This window comes from Barbatula barbatula, assembly GCF_947034865.1.
Source record: "Barbatula barbatula genome assembly, chromosome: 18".
Taxonomy (NCBI): Eukaryota; Metazoa; Chordata; class Actinopteri; order Cypriniformes; family Nemacheilidae; genus Barbatula; species Barbatula barbatula.
The window spans coordinates 18,321,415-18,345,453 of NC_136781.1; the positions used below are offsets into that span (position 1 = coordinate 18,321,415).

The 24,039-nt window shown below is 40.6% G+C and overlaps 1 protein-coding gene across 1 annotated transcript in view; it reads left to right on the forward strand.

The window, feature by feature from the left end:
* Positions 1 to 24,039, forward strand: part of mgat4b (alpha-1,3-mannosyl-glycoprotein 4-beta-N-acetylglucosaminyltransferase B) — a 125,508-nt gene that overhangs the window by 98,871 nt on the left and 2,598 nt on the right. The window contains exons 11-14 of the mRNA XM_079480525.1: positions 3,384 to 3,577; positions 5,374 to 5,452; positions 22,017 to 22,104; positions 23,761 to 23,873. Coding sequence (XP_079336651.1) covers positions 3,384 to 3,577; positions 5,374 to 5,452; positions 22,017 to 22,104; positions 23,761 to 23,873 — 474 coding nt within the window. The remainder of the gene's footprint in view (positions 1 to 3,383; positions 3,578 to 5,373; positions 5,453 to 22,016; positions 22,105 to 23,760; positions 23,874 to 24,039) is intronic.

The window sequence follows — 24,039 nt, forward strand, 5'->3', positions numbered from 1 at the left end:
TTGCCGGCTGGGCAGGACTTGACACCGGCTGGAAGGCCGGCTGGGCAGGACTGGGTACCGGACTCGGGACCACCGGACTCGGGACTCCCTGGGCTGGTAGTCGGCAGAAGGAACGAGGTGAATGGGGTGGGCGGCTCGGGATTGGAGGTCTCAGTCAATGACCCCCAGGCTCTCCGTCTCCCCCGCTTGCCAGTGAGACCGCGAGGTTGTGGAGAGGCTGAGGGGGGAGTTCGATCTGCAGAGGACCACCCTCTGGTGACGAGCCCAGCGGAGACGAGTAGCTGGTACGCGAGATGGTCACAGACTCCGCACGAGCCGCGGCGGCAAACCACATGGCGTCGAAGTCCAACGGCCTCAGCACTCTCATCTTCGATCGGGAGAGTGGATCTCTGAGACCGGTGTTTAACAGCACCGCCAGCTCCTCCTCCCCGAAGACGCCTTGTCCAGCAATGTCGAGGAACCTCTCAACAAACTCATGCACATTCTCACTCCCCTGCCGAAGACTGCAGAGGCGGCAAGCAACACCACAACAGCCAGTGTTCATGGCTGCTTGCTGGGTTCAGATTTGGCTCGTTTGTTCTGTAACGAAACGTATGGTGAGAGAACCCAAATGCAGGCAGTGAAGGTGTTAACAAAATACTTTAATAAAATGAAACAAAAAACCCACAATGGGGTAAAATACAGGGGATAACGAAGACAGGCAAAACAGGAACGAAAAACTCACGGAGGGTAACCAGCTGTAACAAAAAAAGGATGATAACGCTGGGACACAGCATAAGGGACAAATCCTCAATTGGGCAGTTCCAAAGAGCATACAGGTACCACGATGTACAAGAACAAACGAGCACAGGACAGAGAATACAAGGGCATTTAATAGGGAGACGAACAAAGGATAATTAACAATAGGCAGGTGTGGATAATAAAACACTGAAGGGAAGCTAACAAGGAACGAGAGGGCGGGGCCATAGACGAGACACGAGAAAGCGCATGACAGCCAATATCTACGCCATGCCATGTCCTTCTCACACAAAAGCCTAGGCTATGCCATGACTCCACTGCAACAACAACAATAAACATGACATGATAGCGGAATCATGACAATAGGCTATTTGTCAAACTTTACTTTGTATTTAAAACAAGCATCTGCCAACATGGCAAGAAAAGAAATATTGAAATCAGTGCTTAATAAAAGCACAAAACTTAATTCAAGGTTTTGTTCTTGCCCCATTTGCATTTTGCTTGTTTTAAGCACAAATTCACCCAAATGTGATATATTTTTTTGTCTTGATTTAAGATTTTTGTACTGGGAAAACAAGACGAAAATACTTTTTTATTTTTGCTGTGTAGGCTACTGAGCTGCGACGCAAGTGTGAATCAATTAGCTTTATAAGTGTGAAACAAAACACCATTTAGAATACACCCCTGATATTAAAAAAGGCCCAGTGGCCCAAAGCCCAATTCAAATACAGACCAGTCTGCCACCGCAGTTAAAATTTCTAGCTATGCCTATGGTGCTGGTTTACTGTATACTTGCTTAGTGTATGCCTGTGCATACAAGGGTATTTTTAGCAATTTAGCAAATTATGTAAATAAAAGCAGAAAACAGTGACAAATTATTTTTGGCTGCTCTTTTGGAACGTGTTGCAGGCATCAAATTCAAAATGAGTAAATATTTGCTGATAAAAAGTGTATCTGTTTGAATATTAAATATCTTGTCTTTGTGGCGTATTCAATTAAATATGGGTCAAAAAGAATTTGCAAGTCACTTCATTCTGCTTTTATTTACATTTTACACAACATCCCAACTTCATTGGAATTGGGGTTTGTAATAAACACTCCTTTTATATTACCAAAGCACTTGATTTTGGTGTTGTATATTGTTATCACTTCCTGTTTTTGGTTCGGAGTTCATTTGAAAGTGGACAGAGACCCATCTTTTCAGCGGTCTCGGTCCAGTTGTTTGGTGCACGCCAGGGTTCGGGTGGCAGCATTCACACTTACACAAATAAACCGCACAAAGCAATGGCACCAGAGTTTGGTTTAATCGAACCAAACATGGCATATGTGAACACACCCTTAAATGAAAACAAAAAAGTATATTCTTAAAAAGGACTTATGTGGGGCTGAGTAGAAGGTAAAATCTTTGTCTTTAGGGTGTAAGAGTCTCCACATATTAACAAGGTTAATATCAATACAAAGATCCCTTCATGCCCTAGATTTTCTGGTGTCACTAGTTGGCAGAGGTAAGGTCAGTGTCCATGATACAATTGTGGTTGCCACCCAAAACTGTAAATGGGCTGAAACAGGAAGCAAAATCCCTAAGGTAGCAAAAACTAAATTTGAAAAGAATTAGGGGCATACACAGATCCTAATGTGATTATTTCACTATAGAGGTATCCCATAATAATCACATATCTGCCCTCTTTTTCTTTAATCACTCTTTCTAAATGAAAGGGGAAATGTTTGTGAACTAATATGGCGACACCTCTACCTTTTTTTTTAAAAGAAGAGAAAGATATTTGGCACACCCAATCGTGTTGTAATCGTGCATGTTCAATGTCATTTAAAAAAGTTGCTTCTAAAAAGGAAACTCTGAAATCTTTTTTTGCCAGGACAGTACCCTTTTGCGTTTGATCTCATGGTTCACACCCACCCTTCACATTAAGAGTCAGCTTTTTCAAATCACTCATAAAATAATATTACAATAACAAAAAAGATTCAAAGAAAAGTTGAAAAATCTGACCACGTGTTTACCTTGTCTCCCCAACCAAAACCCTGATAAAAGACAACATATCGAACACATAACAACCATGTCCAAAAAGTGCAATAGCAGGCAAAGAAAAATAACCCAAAACATATGTTAAGACTTTACTACCTAAAATCATAATTCCGTAGGATCATGTCTGCGCGGTTCAGTCCAAACATCGTCTGAGGCAATTTTCATGACACTTTGTCACAATTTATAGGACTAGTAGCAAAGAAACACAATACTGTACTTTTCAACATGGCAGCTAATGTTATGGCCGGAGCCTTAATGTAAGACATGGAATGCGCTGAGCGTGATGAGTGGAATGATATGCATGAAGTCGAATTTCTTTAGATCAATGGGTTCAAACAGCCATTTGAAATTTGTATTATTAAACTGCTGGTGGCGATATAAAGTGAGTGCTAGAGACCCCTCACCTGGTCAGATGACTGTTGACCACCACCTCGAGTGTGCCAAGTTTCATAATTTTCCTCCGTACGGTTCATAGTGCTGCCTAGACTCCCATTGGTTTAGAATAATAATTATACCAACAGAAGCCGCAGTGGCCATAGCCCCTATGGGGGTTGGCCCCTAATTATTCACACGCCTGTATGTTCAAATCCTTTTGTTTTATCAGGATAAGGATTTCGGAAAGCAGACGCTACATAAAGGTCATGCTAATCCTCTTGCTGAGGTCACCACCTGTCTGAAAACCTACCAGCACTTCACGCTGGAGAAGGCCTATCTGGGAGAAGACTTCTTTTGGGCCTTTACACCTGTGGCTGGAGACTTTATACGCATCCGATTCTTTACGCCTGTCCGTGTAGAGAGGTATATATTTAATGCTTCCATTTAACCAAAGCGACTTACAGTGCATTTACTGGTTTTTCTGAGTTTCTGCATTGTAGGGGATTCAAACTTACCTTACAGTTGTAAGCGTCATGCTCTACCAACTACAGGAACTCCTTGCTTTGGAAGACAGCTGCCTTTGAGAGCAGTAGACAGCAAGGAAGCTCACTAGGTTAAGGGAACTAGCCTCATTTCCTCCCCCTCTGAGTAGGGTAATGCATTAATCATAGTAAGCCACAGTCATCCATACATTTTTAGTCCAAATGAAAAGTTCATGCCTATTCCAGACTTAATTGAGAGCTAACCGTGCTCAGACTAGCTGTGTACAGAATCCAGGATTCAACAAGCACTGGTGTCTATTAACAAAACATCAGCTCTAACTGTGTAATTATAGAAAAAACGCTGCTGTTCGGTGTGTCTTCATGTTTCTGTTACCTATAGAAAAGAAGAGGATGAGCATGAGGAATATAAGCAATATAGAGTGGCCTCATCTTTAAGTGTATACACTGCAAAAATGACATTCTTACTGTGCATTTTTGTCTTATTTTTAGTAAAAATATCTAATTGAAAAATTCATTCATTCATTCATTCATTTTCTACCGCTTATCCGGGGCCAAAGCTCATGACCATAGGTGAGAGTAGGAACGTAGATTGACCGGTAAATTGAGAGCTTCGCCTTGCGGCTCAGCTCTTTCTTCACCACGACGGACCGGTACATCGACCGCATTACTGCAGAAGCTGCACCGATCCGTCTGTCAATCTCCCGTTCCATCCTTCCCTCACTCGTGAACAAGACCTCGAGATACTTAAACTCCTCCACTTGAGGAAGGAACTCTCCACCAACCTGAAGTGGGCAAGCCACCCTTTTCCGACTGAGGACCATGGCCTCGGATCTCGAGAGAGGATGGACACTATAATTGAAAAATAATATGAGAATTAAGTGTTTATTGTAAAAACAAGCAAAAAAATATGTTTATGGGGTGAGAAAAATAAACTTGAATTTAGAAAAAAAAATCTCACCCCATGGACAGATTTCTTTGCATGTTTTGACCATAAAATCACTTAATTCTTATATTATTTTTCGTAAAACAAGACTAAATATCTTAGGTCACTTTTCTTGTCAAGTAATTGTATATTGATTTAAGACATTATATATATATATTTACTAAAAACAAGACAAAAATGCTTAGCAAGAATGTAATTTTTTGCAGTGTAAATGAAGTTTAGAAAAATGTTTTTTTATTGTGCATTACAATTAATATTTAATCCAACTGCAGTTGGTTTGTTTTGATTTAAGCCATAATAGCTCAATAAATACAGCTAATTAACAGAATTAAACATAATAAAAAAACTTTTGAAATATCAAAAAACAGAGTTTTCTCAATTTGGAACTAAACTCTTTAAATGTTTCTACATTAGATACATTTTATTAAAATCACTTTTCAGAGCCATTTATTTGCAATAACTGTTAACCAGCTTTTGTCTTTAGTGAATGTGAATCTAGTTTGTCTAGTTGGTTTTAGTTTTTATAAAATGGTAAAATGTCATATGATTGTGAAAGATAGAAACATCAAGTTCCATGGTTTAAATATAAATTTAAGGTTCTTTTAAATTTTCATACTTTTATTTACAGTTTGAATTTCTGTAAATATAATGGTTCAGGTTGTAGGTTTACACAGTAATATCAACTAAATATGAATTGAAATAGATAAGATACCTTAGAACAAGAAAAGATGGCACATTTGACAAGCACAAAACATTAACGTGTGTGTGTATAGGTATTTCTTCCGCAGTGGAAACATCGAGCACCCTGGAGACAAGCTTTTCAACACAACAGTGGAGGTTCTTCCATTTGATGTAAGTTTATGACACTAACACGCAATGGCGGTTCTACATTGAAATACACCCCGGGCGAGAACACCTTTGTGCGAAAAAACTAAAATGATGTCATGAGGCCATTATAACTGTGTCATGAATATTTTCTCAACTACTGTAGTTAAGGTCAAGAAAAGTATACATGACAGTGTTATAAAACAATTTGGCAGAGTATTAACACTTCATGATTTTGTACTGACATTCAATTTGTACCACTGGAAAAAAAAGTGGTCATAAAAAAAATTCTCATTTATAATGGCCTCATGACAGCTAATGTCAAAACCAATATGACAGTTTACCCAGCTAAGTAGTGTCTTAAGTTCAATAATTAATCTGCTATGTCATGTTTTTTATGACAATTATGACAGGTTATGATGTATTAGTTAATGTAAAGTTGTCAACAAAGACCTCAAACAAACAATATTTGCATTAAAAATGTCATAATTGAGCGATTGACACTTAATGACAGTTGTCATAAACATGCATAAAACCTCCTTCATATTCATGACATGTGTCATGTAGCAAATAAATAGCAAAGGTTATGTGCGTTTTTGAAACTAGCTACAGATTTGAAAATTCTGTTTGCTAATTACAGGGCCTAACGTTAACCCAACTGATGGAAATAAATAATATTAACTGAACTTGTAACAGTTTTGTTGCAAAGCACAATATTATGGTGAAATTAGATATCGTGTTTGTTGACTTAAAACCAAATTTGTTGTATAAGTGACGCCGGTTCTACCCGCCCCGCTCAACGCGTGCCCCGAACCGACGTCGGTCCGAATGAGAGTAGGGCGTTCTAACGAGGAGGCTAAACACCTGTTGGTTGGGTACTGAGGTGTACACAGTAATCATACCACAGAGAGAACATTATAGTTTCATACCTTTATCTTTTCAGCATACAGGGGCGCCAATTCCCCACAGAATGAATGAATGATAGTTTATAGAAAACCGCTTTGCGGCGGCCCAGAGTTTTATTTTTTTTACTGCTCGTGCTGGCGCCGCCCCCCATGTGACATTAAAAAAATGCCGCCCCGGGCAACTGCCCGGTTCGCCCGTGCCTAAAACCGCTACTGCTAACTACTGCTAACACGTTTTTGCAGGAGGATCTTTACTGTTTGAGTGTATCATTCCAAGTGAGTTAAATCAGCCTGCATGCAGCTTTGACAGTCCTTAGCAGAATTCCCTTTTGAGGCACATCAGGAGCTGAATTTTTCATGTTTGAGTTAGACACTAGTTCCCTTTCTGTCGGTCTCTCGACGTTGTGTCGAGACTGACAGAATGGGGTTTGACTTGAGAACCTATCATCTCTGATTATACTTTGAAAAGGCCAATGAACTTGGCAAATTGGAAGGCACTCCATTCATTCACCTTTTGTTCTTCGGAACCTGCAAGGCTTATGCTGGGCGATCTTTGATTCTTCCACCTGGATCTACGATGCAGAGCAACGAAACTCGTCCTGGTGTTTTGCGACTTACATTTATTCATTTGGCAGACGCTTTTATCCAAAGCGCCTTACAAGTAGTTTATTTTTATTTATTTATTATTTTTTTTACAGTTGCACATTACTGCAGAGCAATCAGGGTAAGGTGCCTTGCTCAAGGGCACTTTAGTCATGACCTGCTGGCACTGAGATTTGAACCAGTTGGTTTGAACCTGGAACCTTCTGATCACAAGCCCAACGCTTTAACCAGAGTGCCTCTCAAGTTCCTCAGCCCCTAAAAAGGTGAATGAATAGGCATTAGCCAAGTTCATTTGCCTTTTCAATTTATAATCGGAGATGGTTCTCAAGTCAAACTCCATTCTATCAGTCTCTACACAACGTCTCGTTCCCTCCATCAGGGAACCAAGCCAGGTCACATCTGTAACCAAGACGTTTTCATGTGTGGAGACAATAATGTAGTAGCTAGAGATTATGATGATCCACTGTTGACAGTCTTCGATGTAAGATGTAAAGGATTTAAAGAGTCAGTGTTTTAGCCAGTATTCGGGGGAAGACACATTTATTGGTCCTTACAAACCCAGAACACTGAAGATTTAGAGAGCACAAAGCACAATTTGATCAATTATTTATTGAAAAAACAAAAATTTTTACTTTGGTCTAAAGGGGAATTTCATTACATCATTGGCTAGTTAGGGAAATAGCATGAAATCAAAGCAAGTAGTGGAAATAAAAATGTACTCATGTTTTTTGGGGTAATGGCACTTTACTGGCTCACAGAAATAAAATGTGACTTACTCTGCGTGCGGTTGGTGGTCGATAAATATTATCTCCTGAGGAAGAGTCCAGTAGGGGCACTCTATTTAAGATTACAGCCGAAAACGGGCGCTCACTGCAAGATTGATAGTGGGATTTTCTAGGAGCGAGAGGTTGGTTCTTAATTAATATCGCTCTTTTTCCCCTTGTGATTTCCAGCCCCTCCTGGCTGACTTGTTATGTATCTGTTGCTGCCTCATTTTCTCTATTGTAAAGCTCCCTTTAGGGATATTTATGGAATTTTTGTCAAGTAGAGAAAATTGGAAGGTAATGTCTAGGGGGCAAGAGGTATGTTTTTATGCTGTTAATGCAGTTTGGGAAATCAAGGTGGCGGCCTACTGGGGTCTATGCTATATAAGTGATTATATATGTCATCTCTTGGGTCATATCAGGATGCTAAAAGCTTGCAAGACACTTTTTCTAAAGCTGTTTACGTTGCCAGCAACATCAGAAAATTACTTTTAGGGCGATGTATTTCACTAGCATCATGTGAAGACATTTGTTTGGAAAAAAATTGTAAGTCATCAATTTGTGTCATATGAATCAATTAATTAAAATAAATTCTTATCAGCATGGGAGAAGGCCTCTATAATATACAGGCTGTCTTACCTCCTTTCTCCCGGCAGTATCAGCATTGTTCCACCCAATCACCGCTATGTCCAAGAACAAAGTCAACTCCTCCATGCAAAGCCGCTAACAAAGCAAGCCAGAACTACAAGGTCCCTTATTCACACCCCGACCCAAGTGCTTACGTTTCTCCGGGCCCCTGCAAGAAAGTTTAGGCGCTAGATTGGAAAAGGATCTACCACCTCAACTTGATTTAGAAATTCTAGGTATTTCCAACTGACCGGAGCCCTAAGAAAGGTTGTGAACGTGCAGGACTGTAATACAAGATAAGCTAAACTGTTAAGGGCAACTGTATTGAATTAAAGTTCCATGAGGTCTGGTCTTTATATTTTCTTCCAAACTGAGGTACAGACAACATGTTTTTTGAAAATAAATAAAAATGTAATCAATTTAGACCAGTTGGATATACTGTATAAAAGATATGATCTTTTATCGTGCCATTTATTTTATATTTTGATATATGTAGCCTATGAATAGGCTTTGTGATTTTAGGGGAATGCCCTCTTAATAGAAGTCTGATAATTCATATTTGTAAATTAAAAAACTACTGACAACATGTAAACAGCAAATGTAATGTTATAATAGCAATTAAAATGCTATATAAAAATTAAAATCATAAACAGAAAACAGAGTTACTAACTAAATTAGCCTTTCCATGCCATTTTCACTTTCATTCCAGAACTATTTCTATCTTTAAATAATTTCCCAAATTAGACGTTTGTTCATTACAAAATGTGAACCTGATGAAAACCCAGCAAAGCCCTTTAATATATCTTTAATATTGACTGAATAATACCAAAACCTTAGTTAAATCAATGCTTGAAATTAATCTTTGATATAATAATCAATTCGATTCGAGATGTTAACAAAATTTATCACAAATGTTAACATTAACTCAAGTCAACTTTATTTATATAGCGCTTTTTACAATTTTCATTGTTACAAAGCAGCTGTACAAGAAAACATATTGACTATAAGCAAACCATATAAGGTTATGCAAGTCAAAACACAGGTCAAATATCAGACAGACTATAAATTCCTATACGCAGTGTTAAATAAAACAAAAAAATCAACCAGCCCCCTGGCCGGACGAACAGTGCAAAACAGTATGCAAACGATGGAACCCAAAACTCCACTGGCGGAGAAAAAAAACCTCAAAAAGGGAAACCAGGCCTAGCCAGGGGATTCCAGTTCCCCTCTGGCAAAGGCTGCAGCCTCTGCACAAGCTCGACAGTGCTTGCACAACAAGGGGAAATTAATACATTTTTATATTTAAGATTATCATTAATAATCTCATAGCAGCTGAAATTTTGTAGTGAAGACATATCAATTCGCTGCGTCTTTCTTTGTCCACCTCTATCATACAGCTTTTTTCAGGTCTGGGCATGGACTGTGTCCTTAAATTAACATTTACATTTATTCATTTAGCAGACGCTTTTATCCAAAGCAACTTACAAAGAGTTCAGGGAGCGATAATACAATAGGTGCTAATACAAAGTTACCGGTAGCCAGTGGAGAGAGATAAAAACTGGTGTCACACATGAGCCCATTTGGGCTGTTGGAAGATGAGGCGTGCTGCTGCATTTTGAACCAGCTGGAGTGGTTTGATGCCTTGTTTTTGAGCCTTTGCAGGAAGACCAGCAAGGAGAGCATTGCAGTAGTCCAAACCTGATGTTGCCAGGGCCTAGACAAGGAGTTGTGCCGCATGCTCAGTGAGATAGGGTCTAACCTCTCGAATGTTGAATAAGGCATAATCGTGCACAGTGTTGGTAAAATAAGCACAAGTTTGCTGCTCTTCATTCGGCGCATCTTTGCGTGCGCCGAGCGGAAGGCAAAAGATCAATTATATAGCCTGAGAGCGCGTGTAATGTGATTCTCCATTGTGAAGACACGCGGCTCATTTTAAACAACCAAAATAGTCAAAAGTTTTAAAGGGTTTATTAGGCTATGTCTGGCGGTCCGGATGGACTAAGCAATGGTCCAGATCCGGACCACGGTCCGCCTATTGAGGATGACTGGTGTAGGGCTTTGTAGCAAAATTTTTAAAGTGAATGCGTTGCTTATTAGGTAACCAGTCCAATGTTGATAGAACCGGGCTAATATGCTCATACTTTGTAGTTTGTGTAAGGAATGGACCTGCTGCGTTTTGAACCTGCTGGAGTTTTTTTCCTGTTAATCCTCTCTGATGGATTATCTCGAATAGCTATTCAGTCCCTTACGTAATTATTTTTTAGACAATTTCTTAATCATCTCGCCTTCATCCCATCCACGCATCTCTTATCAGTCCAATGGGTTTTTGCATTTACAGGACAAAGTTTGCTGCATCCAACCTTCTAGACAACCCAATCTTTTCCAAACGCAAGCTGCTATCTATTCTCGGTCAGTAAAACTTTGTGATGCGCATCATCCTGCAGGGCCCTATTTCATCTCTCACCTCCTCTCCCTCGCATCTTCGCTTCAGACACTTGAGGATCAAAGATCCCTGACTAACTCACACTTTTTTATGTGGGGGGGATAGGAGAGTAGAAAAGATCAATATTTTTATTTTCAGATGTCACAGCAGTGCCAGCTACCGCAAGAGCCTATATCTTTCTTTTCAGATGCCATAGGAGTCCTAGTTCCCTCAGGAACCTATAGCTGGAATTTCCCCTGCCTTAGCAACTTTCCCTTTCAGACATCGCAGCAGTGACTCTACTCCAAGCTTTCTATCTTCCCTGCTCTCGCAGGAGACAAATTCTCTGTTCAGATGCCACAGCTGTGCCCATCTACCATGGATCTGCCCCCTTTCTCGTCTCTGTTGCGCCTTGCTTCTGGCTCCTTTTCTGGTGTATTGAATAAATGTAAAGATTTACACTGGCAGCTCAGGGTAGTTTTGGGTTTACTGTTCATCAACAGGCCAGTAAAATAAGCTTCTTGAAGAGGTTTTGTACATTAGAGTATTTCAAATAACGTAATGCAAAACTTGCCATTGCTGTAATGGAATTAAATATGCGGTGCGCGTAACACTGCAAACACCAGCGCTGGAAAAGGCCCGGTCTGATGGACAAAACAACATTGGTCTCCGTATCCGGAGTGAACGCAGGAACACATTTTGCTGCCGCTGCTCTTGGAGATACTATCAACATTAATGATTTTAGCATTGTTTTATCAATGATTTTATTACATTGACTTTATCACTGCTTTATAGCTGCTGCTGTTTTACGAGGATATCGTCGACTCCTGGAGGTGCTTGGGCGGTTTCTGCGCTTGTGAACGTACGAAGGAAATTAGGATTAACAGCACACTACTATATATCCCATTTGTTTGGATTTTACTATCTTCTGTTTTCCCTTTTGTTGCTATTACTCACTGATACACGTCTGCTGAACTGTTTAAACTGAGGTTTTGCTTTTGCAAGGTACCTTCTATGTTGAATCTGCATCAAGATACTGTCTATCAGCCACGATGCAAATATATACATCGAGGATCTCAACATAGCTATTGGATTGGCTCTTCGAGTGCAATAACAACTTTTAGGTCGTCTATTTGCCGTCCAGCTAGGTAACTCTCTCGGGCTGTGGACCACAGCATGCTTGCAAAGCTATCAAGAATGGCTGCTACAACTGCTGGTAAGAATGATCTTACCCTTGCACTGTGGAATGTTTGCTCACTGTCTAACAAAGGCCCTATAGTCTGTGACCTACTCATGGACCGTGCGTTTGACTTTCTTTGCCTGTCGGAGCAGATTGATGACTTTTCCTAATTTATAAACTCTGCTCCCGTGGACTATGCTTACATCTGCAAATCCCGCGCCACTGGTCGTGGAGGAGGTATAGCAATACTGTATAATAAAAAGTGGAAATTCTCTGACATATCACTACCCGACATCACTTCATTTGAGTCACTTTCTCTGCAAATAAATGGGTAAATTCCTTCCTCCTTGTAGGAGGAAAAATGTAGAATGAACACATGCAACACTATAAGGTATCTCTTTCTAAAGCTAAAACAGATTACTATGCTAAATTAATTAGCTCCGGTCGAGGGGAATTCACAGTCACTTTTCTCTGTGGTGAATAATATCTTGAAACCACCAAGCTCGCTCTCTCCTTAGTTTTACACGGTAGACCATTGTGATGATTTTATGTCCTATTTCAACAGGATAATTTAAAATATCGATCAACAAATTTCTGCATCTAATAGAGGTCACTGTGTTTCCAATATGCACTCTGACCGATTTTTTATTTCCTTACTTACCAATTTTAATCTTCAGAGTATCGATGAAGTGGTCTGTTTAATCAAATAATCTAAACCCACTACCTGTCAGTGGGCCCCATTCCAACATCTTTAGTTAAAGCTTGCTTACCATCAGTTTCTTCCCTAATCACTGACATTATACACTCTTTACTTATCTCTGGTGTGTTTCAAGAATTTCGATGAGTATTCTATGAAAGCGCATTCTTGCGTATATCTTAACATAAACTTATGCGTAAGGCTAGCTGTGAAGCTAATGTTGTGTTGAGTCAAAGCGCAAATTACACCCCATAAGTGATCTACAAAAAATGAAGTGGTCGCCACTCATTTAATGCATTTGAGAAGACTAGAGAAAGCCAGTAGAGACACTAACAAAAACATAAAAAAGCCGGAATATTAATGCCTAATTTTCTAACAAAAGTATTTTTTAGAATTTCAAGCTGATTTAATAACAATTTGGTTTCTGTGATACTTTTAATCGCTACACCACCAATGGCTAGTAGGTGTCTTGTATGCTCTATTGGTTTGCTTCACACTATTTTACAAATTAATAAATTACTGCTACTACAGTAGTAAAATCCCAATAAAATATCGGATTCAGTATAAGGTGTTGCTATTTGTTTTTAAAGCTGTTCATGTTATGGCCCAGAATATATTTTGGAACTGATCCACATGAATTCTCTGAGAACTCTCCTAAAAGCTTAAGGAGATGCATTTTTCGTAGTGTTTGCCGCTGGTGTTTTTTAAAGCCAATTTTTTCTATGGTTTTTACTGACTGACCTAATGTTTTGGTAAGTGTGTTTATTTCTTTATGTTTCCTTATTTGGCTGTTTTCTAGTTCTATTTTATTATATTATGTGTATTTACTGTGTACAGCCCTTTTGTCTACTGTGTAGTGGGCTTTATAAATAAATTAGACTTGAGACTTGCAAGTAGACTTGAAATAATTACAATCCAATCCAACTTTATTTGATTGAGCGCTTTACACAGCCAAAGCTGACCAAAGTGCTGTACATAAATTAAGACATTATATATATAATTTAGGAGCCGACAAGGCACGGTCCCCTCTGAACTTACGCTTAGTTTTAGGCACACTCAGGAGGAGCTGATCATCAGATCTGAGAGAGCGGCTGGGTATATTAGGGCATAGTAGCTCTGAGAGGTAGGGCGGGGCAAGACCATTTAGATTTTTAAAAGCAAATAAAAGAATTTTAAAATTAATCCTAAATTGAATGGGCAGCCAGTGAAGTGCAGCTAATATGGGGGAAATGTGCTCATGCTTACGTGTGCTAGTTAAAAGACGTGCAGCAGCATTCTGTACCAACTGGAGATGGGCGATGGAGGACCCACTTACCCCCACATATAGTGCATTACAGTAGTCCAGCCTTGTGGTAACAAAGGCGTGGATTATCATTTTAAAATGCTGCCTTGATAGTATTGGCTTTATTTTTGACAGCTGCCTCAAGTGGAAGAAACTTGCTTTAACAACCGCATTGATCTGACCACTAAACTTCAGCTCCCGGTCTACTTTAACTCCTAGGTTTTTGATGCTAGGTTTAATGTACTGGCCCAAGGAACCCAAATCTACAGGGACCCCCGGGAGTACTTTTCATTTTTTCATCATTGAAATTTAAAAAGTTCAAAGCCATCCAAGCCTTTATGTCATCAAGACACTTAAGTAGTAGATTGGCAGAGTATGAATCTTTCCTTTTCAGTGGTATATAAATCTGACTGTCATCTGCATAACAGTGTAAAGAAATGTCATGCTTCCTAAGTATGGAACCAAGTGGGAGCAGATAGAGAGAGAAAAGAAGAGGGCCAAGTACTGAGCCTTGTGGAACCCCACACATAAGAGGAGCCGAGGAGGATACACAGCCAGCAAGGCTGACACAGAAAGTTCGATCAGCCAAGTACGACCTGAACCACTCCAGTGCTATGCCCCCAATACCCACCCACTGCTTCAAACGTGAGATCAATATCTCATGATCCACCGTGTCAAATGCAGCGGTAAAATCTAAAACCACAAGGATAACACAGTCACCAGAGTCAGTAGCTAAAAAAATATCATTAAAAACTCTTAAAAGAGCTGATTCCGTGCTGTGCAGGGTTTTAAACCCAGATTGGAAAACCTCTAGAATATTGTGACCTTCCAAAAAGGCTATTAATTGATTGTGCACAATCTTCTCCAGGATTTTTGCAAGGAAAGGCAGTTTAGAGAGAGGCCTGAAATTAGCAAGTACAGATGGATCTAAAGCTGGTTTTTTAATCAGAGGTTGCACTACTGCATGTTTAAAATTTCCCGGGACCACACCTGAGGACAGACTACTATTTACGACTGCTATAACAGATGGTCCTATAGTGGGGAAAACCTCTTTAAATAGTCGGGGAGGGACAGTATCCTTAATAGAACCTGAGGGCTTCAATTGATCAACAATGTTCTGTAAAAGGGAAAGGGTCACAGGCTCAAATTGATCAAAAACAGCAGAGCAGGAGGCAGGGATTGAGGGATCATAAACTGGAGATGAGATTTGAGCCCTAATAAAAATTACTTTATCAATAAAAAAGTGAAGGAAATTTTCACACACAGCAGTGGTTACCTCCATACAGGCGGTCTACGGGGCATTTAGAAGTGAGTCAATAGTTTTAAACAAAACGCGAGGTTTATGACAATTTGACAGTATAATATCTGAGAAATGTTTACTTTTAGCATCTTTCACAGTTTTCTGATAAAGCTGCCAGCCTTCCCTTAACATTTGCAAAGACACCTGCAGTTTGTCCTTCTTCTACTTATGCTCAGCTCTACGGCACTCACGTCTGACAACACGGGTTGTATCATTTAGCCAGGGCTCAGATTTAATTTTTGGCTGCCTGAGTTTTAATGGAGCCACAGTGTCTAAAGCAGTTTGGCAGGTGGAGTGAAACCATGAGCTAAGCTTCTCTGTAGTGCACACAGAATCCGGGATGATGGAGTCCTTACTGAAAGCATCCGAGAACCGAGCAGCAGTGGAAGGGTTAATAATACGACAGCATCGAGCAACATCACTAGGTTTAACTGTATTTAACTGTAGAAAAAACAGTGTTTCACATATCTCCAAATTCGAAATGGGCAAACCAAATGATAGGACAAGATCAAGTGTATGTCCATGTTCTTGTGTGGGTCCCGACACAGATTGCACAAGATTAAATGAATCTATGAGATTTAAAAAATCCTTTGCCATTGGCTTGTCAGGACAACACACATGGACATTAAAATCCCCAACAATAAGAACACGATCATATTTAGGCATGATTTCAGCCAGAAAATCAGAAAACTCATCTAAAAAATCCTTATTGTACTTAGGAGGGCGATAGACCACAGCACACATTACTGTGTTAGAGCGACCACACTCAAATAAACTCAGTTCAAAGCTGGTGAAAGAGGATGATAACAATAACTGCTTACATTTATAATGTTTATTATAGACAATCGCTGTTCCTCCTCCTCGACCCGATATCCGCGGGGAGTTAAAGTATCAGCAATCACTAGGTAGAAGTTCAATAAATGCGCTGGTTTGCTAGCGATCTAGCATTTACCAAGCCAATCCTGGCAGGAACCGGTGCGACCGTGGTGTTGACTGTCCGGGGAACCCGACACAGCAGCTGCAGGTTGCGGTGATTCAACCCGCACCAGACAGGACGAAGCGAGCAGCGGCCGCGAGGCTGTAACACCTGCCAGGCGTCGACAGGGTCCAACGAGCGTCGACGAACAACGAGGTTAGGTACGACCCCAGTCTCAGTCCAAAAAGGCGTAGGAGCCTCACACAGAGTCCGTTAATTACCCAGATTTACCCCGTGCCTGCAAGGATGAGTAGAGCAAGGGCCGCGGGGCTGGAACACCTCATCCGTGCCAACGACAGGTATCCGCCAGGCACCATGCACGACCCCAATCTCAGTTCAAACAGGCGTAGAAGAACGTGCAAGACGGGACTTCAACCTAACCATCCAGCCGCTGTAAAATTGTGCCGGGACCCTCACCAGAAACGGGGACAAAGTTTCACGTCCACCCTCATCCCATTTTACAACATCTTCGACGAAAAATCGAAGATCCAGCATTGTTTGGCGATCGTATACTAGTAGAGCGTCCACATCAAAAGCAATGAGAGAAAGAAATAACACAAACACAAACAACACAGACAGTGACAGACGGCAAGCCACACACACTGGCGCCATCTTTTAAGGCGGAAATGAAATGTCCGTATGAAATGAGTATTTTTAATAAGCGTTAATTAATTTTCATTTGCCACCTCCCGGATGGATTTACCCGCCGTCTAGCTTTTCTAGGAGACTGTCTGCTTGAAAGTCATACCCTTGAAGGGAAGCCCCGCCCACACTCCCACCGCTGAGAGTGAGCTAAAACTTGCCTCTGGCAGATAGACTGGTTTGGAGAAGTTGTTCCGAGTTTCCCTGATCCTCCATTGTGTTCTGTATCTCCCATGTTCCCTGAGTCTCCGCTGATCCTGCTCTGCTCTCCTTTGTCTCCCAAGTCTCCGCTAATCCTGCTCAGCTCTCCTTTGTCTCCCAAATCTCTGCTGGTCCTGACCAGCTCTCCTTCGTCCCCCGAGTCTCTGCTGGTCCTGACCAGCTCTCCTTCGTGACCCAAGTCTTCGCTGGTCCCGCCCAGCTTTCTGTCAGCCAGCACCTCCTCTCCAGCCTCCATGAAAGTCCCACCCAGCCTCCCACTCCTGCCTCCTCTTTATCTGCCAGCCAGGCCATCATTCCTGGGTCCGCTGGCATCTGAAGACACCTCAGCTCACCCTCAGCACACCAATGCCATTGGGTCGGATGAGCTTCGGGATCTCCAGCTTCCAGCTACCTCTGGGGTTGATTACCCCATGTCTCTGCCTCCAGCCTTCGAGACCCGGACTCCTCCTCGGCCCTCCGACCCATCGGCTTCACCTTGGCTCCTGCCTCCCTAATGTTTACCCTGGCCCGTCATCCCACCAGCTCCATAAGGCTTCCTCTTCCCTCCAGCTCCACCTCGGTCAGTCGTCGACCATCCACCGCCTCGGGACTCCAATCCTCCTGCTACGCCTCGTCACTTTGGCTCCCCCTCCATTCACGGTCACTCTGGTCTTCCGGGTCCCCGCCTCTGCCACTTTTCCACTTCCCGTCCTGTGTCTTGTTGTTTACATAGCAAATGCAAATGTACCCATTTGTGTGCCCATTGGTGTGCTTGGTCTAAAAAAAGACGTGTTCAGGCACATTTTTGGCGCTTCTGGGTGGGCATTCACTTTGCTTATTACACAGAGGGAAGTGAAGCCGCACACAAACATTTAAAAAGGTGAAACAATAAAAGATTAAAATGTAAAAATTAATATTGTGTACAGAAATATAAAACGTCCTACATGTCACTTAGATCTTTGAAATAGGGCCCATTGAATTAAACGTGACATTTAAAAGAAGAAAGACAAAATACTACTTGCTTGTAAAACATACTCAAGTAATGCTAATTTTATTTACAATCTGTAATTTAACAAAAAGTGACATGAAATTTGTCAAATCTTTGTTCTTGAAACTTCATGTTTACTGTCAGACCAGCTGTTAGTTAGAACCGGCCCATTTTGCATGAAGTGTTGACTTTGAACTTTAACTGAAATGTGCACGGGCCGGTGTTCACCCTTTACCAGACATTAGAGCTGCAAATTATTATTTTGATAGTCGATTAATCCCACGATTTTTCAGAGCATGAAATGTTAGATTTCTTTGTAAATGTTTCTTTCTTAACGCCATTTAAGGCCATATTCATGGCGAGAACTAGTCAATCTATACACATGTCTGTTCTATACACAAGTTGGGGGGACAATTTGGAATCCTCAATCAACCTAACCTTCATTACCTTCAAACAGGAGCACTGGACATGAAATGTGAATTTGAAATATTTTATTACCTAATTTTTAAGGAATGCAGAGCTTCCGCGAGGAAAAGAAGAAACAACGTTCAAATGTCACAAACAGGCAATTTGGTTACATAATTTGTAAATATAATGTCATATATATTATGAAAAGATCTGTTTTAATGTATATTTAATTTGTCAAAAAAATTGCATCTGGGTTACCATGTGTTGTTAGTTTTAAGAGGATTTTGTCTGGTAATAACAAACCTGCAAATGTTGCGAAGAATCATTATCAGAATAATTAAGAATCAGAATAATGTAAGAGGGTATGTACGTGACATCATCGCACACGAAAGCCAAGCGAGTCACTGAGTGGCAAAAAGACTGAATTCAGCAGTGTTTACCGCTAAAGGTACTCTATTTAAAACTGGGAAAAGTTGTTGTGTGATTGATTGTAAAAACAGTTATAGCACAAAATTGTAAAGTAGAATTTAGTCTTTCTACTTTAAAATGTCTTGTTTAATTCAATGGGCCCTACTTTAACGATCTGAAAGATAAAAAGAAGCAAATGGGTCGCTGATTTCTTGGCTTACAATTTGATTCCTAAATTCAGTTTGATATATAAAAATGATGCATAAAATAGGTTCTTACAGTAAATGCTGATAAAACAAAATGTATAGCTTAAATTGTAACATCCCCACTCGCCGGCTACACCCCCGCCCTTGGTCTCTATTTACACTGTGTTTCTGTTTTCCCTCATTGTCTGGTCTATTTGTAAAGTTGTCGAGTTCTTTATTGTTAAGTTGCTTGTTTCTTGTTCCGACCCTTTGTTACCTGTGGATTTATGTTTACCCATGGATGTTAACCTGTGGATGTGTACCTGTGGATGTTAACCTGTGGATGTCTGCCCTCCTCCCTCGCCGGCTGCATCGCTTGAGCCATCAGCTGCTCGAAACCCGGCCAGTCCCTCCCGAGGAGAACTAGGACAGGTAGGTCGGCCACTATTCCGACCTCCAGAGACCACGATCCGGTCCTGGCGGCAATAGTCACTCTTCACGCAGGGACGCTGCGGGTGTCTAGATGGTAATCGGGATCGCCATTTTCCTCCGAGGACGGACCAACGACGGCTGGACCAGGGTCACGGAGCTTCCGGAATCCAGAGTTGCAGTTACTCGTCTCCCATCCAGATGCACAGTCCTCTTCGGAGCACTCCAGGGGAGGTCTAGATGTCCGACGCAGCAAGCTAGCCATGCCCTGGGTCCTGGGGTAGCGGGCTCTGTCGGCATGAGCTCATCGTGAGGGGAGGGGGCCGCTGGTCCGTCTACTGGTCGCGAGGTACCCTCTGTGCGCCGCCACGGGGCTGCCACCCTCCTGGGTGGGTCCGCCACTCTCTCTCCCGCATCATTCCCAACCAGTTGTAGCGAGCAGGACACGAGACAGTCAACGTGGTGGGTGAAAACAGCCCCGGAGGGTGGTTTATTCAAAACACGCATGAAAAGTCTACAGATGACAAGCTCCTCCACAATGGTGCCAGTGGGGAAATCCGGTCCTGTAAAGGTGCGCAGTCGTGCTCTGTGTTGGTGATGTGGGTGTCTTTTCTTCTAAGCTTTGTAGGGCTGCCAATCGTCAGGTGCTAGGCTCTTTGAAAAGGAAGCAGAGAGATACAGGGTCAATATCATGCAATCCTGCGGGGCTCCTCCCTGGACTCCCCCTTCATCGTCTTTGTCGTTCATCCCCAGTGTGTCTGTCAACTCTCCACCATGGCTCCTCCCAAGTAGTACTGACGCTATGAGTGCTAGATCAAATTCACCTTTTGCCGAACTACATTCACATTTCAGATCATACAGGCATTTATTTTCACATAAAATAAAAATTGAATGAAGAAAAGACAAGATAGTTTTGGGTAGAGAAAGGGGAGTGAAACTGTCAAAAGATGCTTGAGATGGGAATCGTACTCAGATAGTGCTGCAGGTGAACCACCTAACTTGCTATGCCACTATTCACAGACATATGTGGAGGTCTCTGGGCTAAGCCCTGGATATCCACTCACCTTAGAATCGCACCTGGTTTAAAAGTCATACAGTACATCCACTCTCTGACTGTAGCCTACACGTTTACATCCGATCCAAAACACTGCAGTAATCGGAGCATGAGCAACGGCCTACTGGTTCTCTCACAAAAGGGCACGCAATATTTCCCGTTCATTCTTCATCTTTAATCCGATCACATTAAATTCTCACAAACAGAAGGTAGGCTCCATGTCTTTTCTACTTTAAAAAGAAATATTGAACTTAGCGGTTAATTATATTAATACGAAGATAATTAAACAACAATAGTTCTAAAATGTTCTATGCTTGTTTAGCAGCACATTTACGGAGCCTTAATACAAAACATTGAAACGTGGTGTCTTTAAGTAGGCTACAAAACTGAATTTGTGTGACTGTAACTGCAAAATCAATGCAATATAAACAAATATAAAAATAATAAACGAGACTAAATGTTTTAGTCTGAACTAAACGGTTAGACATGTCCTTCTGCTGCGTGTACTTGAAAGGGGTCCCTGGCTGCTCAAAAAACTCATGCATTTGTGCAATGAGCACACCATCACAGTGTATTTGCTAGTGACTTTGGAGATACCAGTTTGGTTGCCGGTCAAAAGTTCCCAAACTTGTGAAATTACATTTATTTATTTATATCCGTATTCCAGATCCCGTTTTTAATGACAGTAAATGGTGTCGAACTCCAAAAAACCCAGAATCAAACACCCCTACTCAGTAATTGACCAGAGTAGACTGGGCATTTTAGTAGGGGGGATTTAAGCCATAATGATGCAGGCTTTAAATTGGGACATTGTTAGGTGCAGCGGTCATAGCTGAATCAGGGACTGGACTAAACGTTTTAAACATTGTATTATTTATTTCATAAATTCATGTTTTCTTTTTCACTACTATTTTTAATAATATAAAGCAACTTTGAACAAGCTTAGAATAAACCTAACGTCATTAAATATCTCATGTGTTATATAGACATCTTTGGATGATTTGAACAGCGCTGGTTTAATGCTGGTCCAGCAGAACTTCACTACACAAATGTACAAACTAAATACAACCAACAGAATATTTAGAACCAATTTAAAATTGAAAATAAATATCTTTAAGATTTAATTATGTTTTAAATTAATTAAGATTTAAAATTGTAATAATAATAAAGAAATTAAAAACTGTGTGCTTCTGGACTAGTGTTTAAATCTTGCGAAGTGGTTTATAGTTATCGCTGTAGTTATCATGTGTCAGTTCCTTTTCTGTTTGTTTTTTAGAAACTAAGCTTTAGTTGTAAACATGTTTTAGTTTTATGAACTGACAAAAGAGTATTTAACGTAAAACAGGCTTTTAAAATTAAAATACTTTTTTATTGTTTGTTAAGATTGTTAATATTGTTTGTTTTATTATAATGAGGACTAATGCTTGTAAAACAGAAAGCTTATGCTTTTAGGGCTGTAAAATTATTTACAATAGAGCTTGAGGAATGGGCAGTCACATCACCTGTTTTTCTTTTTTAAGAATTTTCAGTCAGAGAAAGAGGCATTAAAAGAGGGACGAGAGAAGACCCCAAAGTACCAGCGCACAGAGGATGGCTTCATCAGAATAGGTGAGAGAAACAGGTTAGCTCTATGCTTCACACTAAATACAGTATATCACCATGATTTGGGATGTAAATGTCATGCTTTTATGAGGCATGTGATAGCTGATAAAGAAAGCTAAAGTCCTGGCTTTGTTCTCACAGCAGCAGATATCGGCCATCAGTCTTGTTCAAGTATGGTTAGAGCGTTGGGCTTGTGATCAAAAGGTTGCCAGTTCAAATCTCAGTGCCAGCAGGTCATGACTGAAGTGCCCTTGAGCAAGGCTCAAGGCTCAAGATTGCTCACTGTAAAAAACTACTTGTAAGTCGCTTTGGATAAAAGCGTCTGCCAAATGAATGAATAAATGTAAATATTGTCAGTGTCAATGCGACAAATTAGCCACTGAATAATGACTTAGTGTGTTTTAAAAGGACACATGTACCTGTTCCTGTGTCATAATGGTGAAGACAAAGGAGCTCTCTGAGGACATCAGAAGTGCAATTATTAGCAAACACAAGACCTCCAAATGGTATTATCTCCAAAGACCTTGGTATAACAAATGTATTTTTATGAAGTTTGGAGATCGGCGCTAGTGGACTTTTTGCTGGGTTACGCAGTTAGGGCTCCCCCTTCTGTTTGACTAAACATATTGAACCACCTTTGAGGTCCCTGACGTCCGTGTAGTTTTTCTAGGTATGTAGGTATGCAATAAAATTGTGAAAAAAATTGCCTAATAGGACAAAACTTTACTTAGTGCTGCCTAACTGAACTCGGATCTGGTCTATGTCAGCTGTCTAACAGCGCTCTCTGATGGAGTTGGCCTATCAAATGAAGGAAGCCTAGGATTACTGTCCAATCAAATGAAAGCGGCCGGAAGCTCAAAGTCAGCTAATTGTGAAAGAGCATGTTGCTAAACGTAAAATATTTTATCATAGAAATGTTAGGGGGTCACTCAAATGTTAGGGAGACACGTGCAAAACGCTGGCTGTGTTCTCCCTCTTTCCATAACGCTCAGGAGTTTGTACTCCCAATTTGAGCGTGCTTTACGCCCGTTAACATTTAAATAAGAATGCTTTCCTGTAAGCTCAGTGGTAAGAGCATGGCAATAGCAATTTTGAATTTTGAAATGGAGTAATTCATGACAGAGTTTTCATTTTTGGGTGAATTTAAAAATCATAATATCATAAAAATCTAAAAATCAATATAACTCAAGATTAAAATAAATTATCTTTGACCAACAATCATAAAATCAATCAAATAAAAATGTAACACAAAGTCAAAACAAAGCCTCGGAGGAACCTGCATGCTTCATTCGCGCTGTTTTGCTTGCAAAAAATCTCAAGACATATATTTAACCCATATTTCATGTTTGCTATAATAATCAAATAAGAACCCCATAGTTCATTATCATCCACTGTGGTTTATGGATGGGTACATTGTGATTGCAATTGTTGTATAGCATAATGCAGGTCATGCACACCACTAAATAATTATCTAATGATGCTTAGTTTTTTACACAATCAGTTACAATGTAAACTTTATAACAATATAACTTGGCAAAGTGTCATAATTGTCCTACATCTTAAAATGACTAAATATATTTAGACTTTAGACTTGTTCTAAATATATTAACAAAGGATGATCTGAAGAAATAAAGATATTACTGCATTCCTGCCGCCCCACAGGGAAGTTTGAGAATGGTATAGCAGAGGGGGAGGTGGATGCTTCCTTTGGTCCACTGGAGGCTCTGCGGCTATCATTTCTGACTGACTCTCCTGTGTGGGTGATTCTCAGCGAGGTACGTATACCACAACCATTAACTATTTGCTCCTCACTCACTAGAAACCTATGAATAGTCATCACTTATATTCACTTAGTAACCAGCCCGATATTCATTTATAGGTAAAAATGCATTTAACCAGTTACCTAATTTATTACCACGTTTCTATTACTGAAGATTTAAT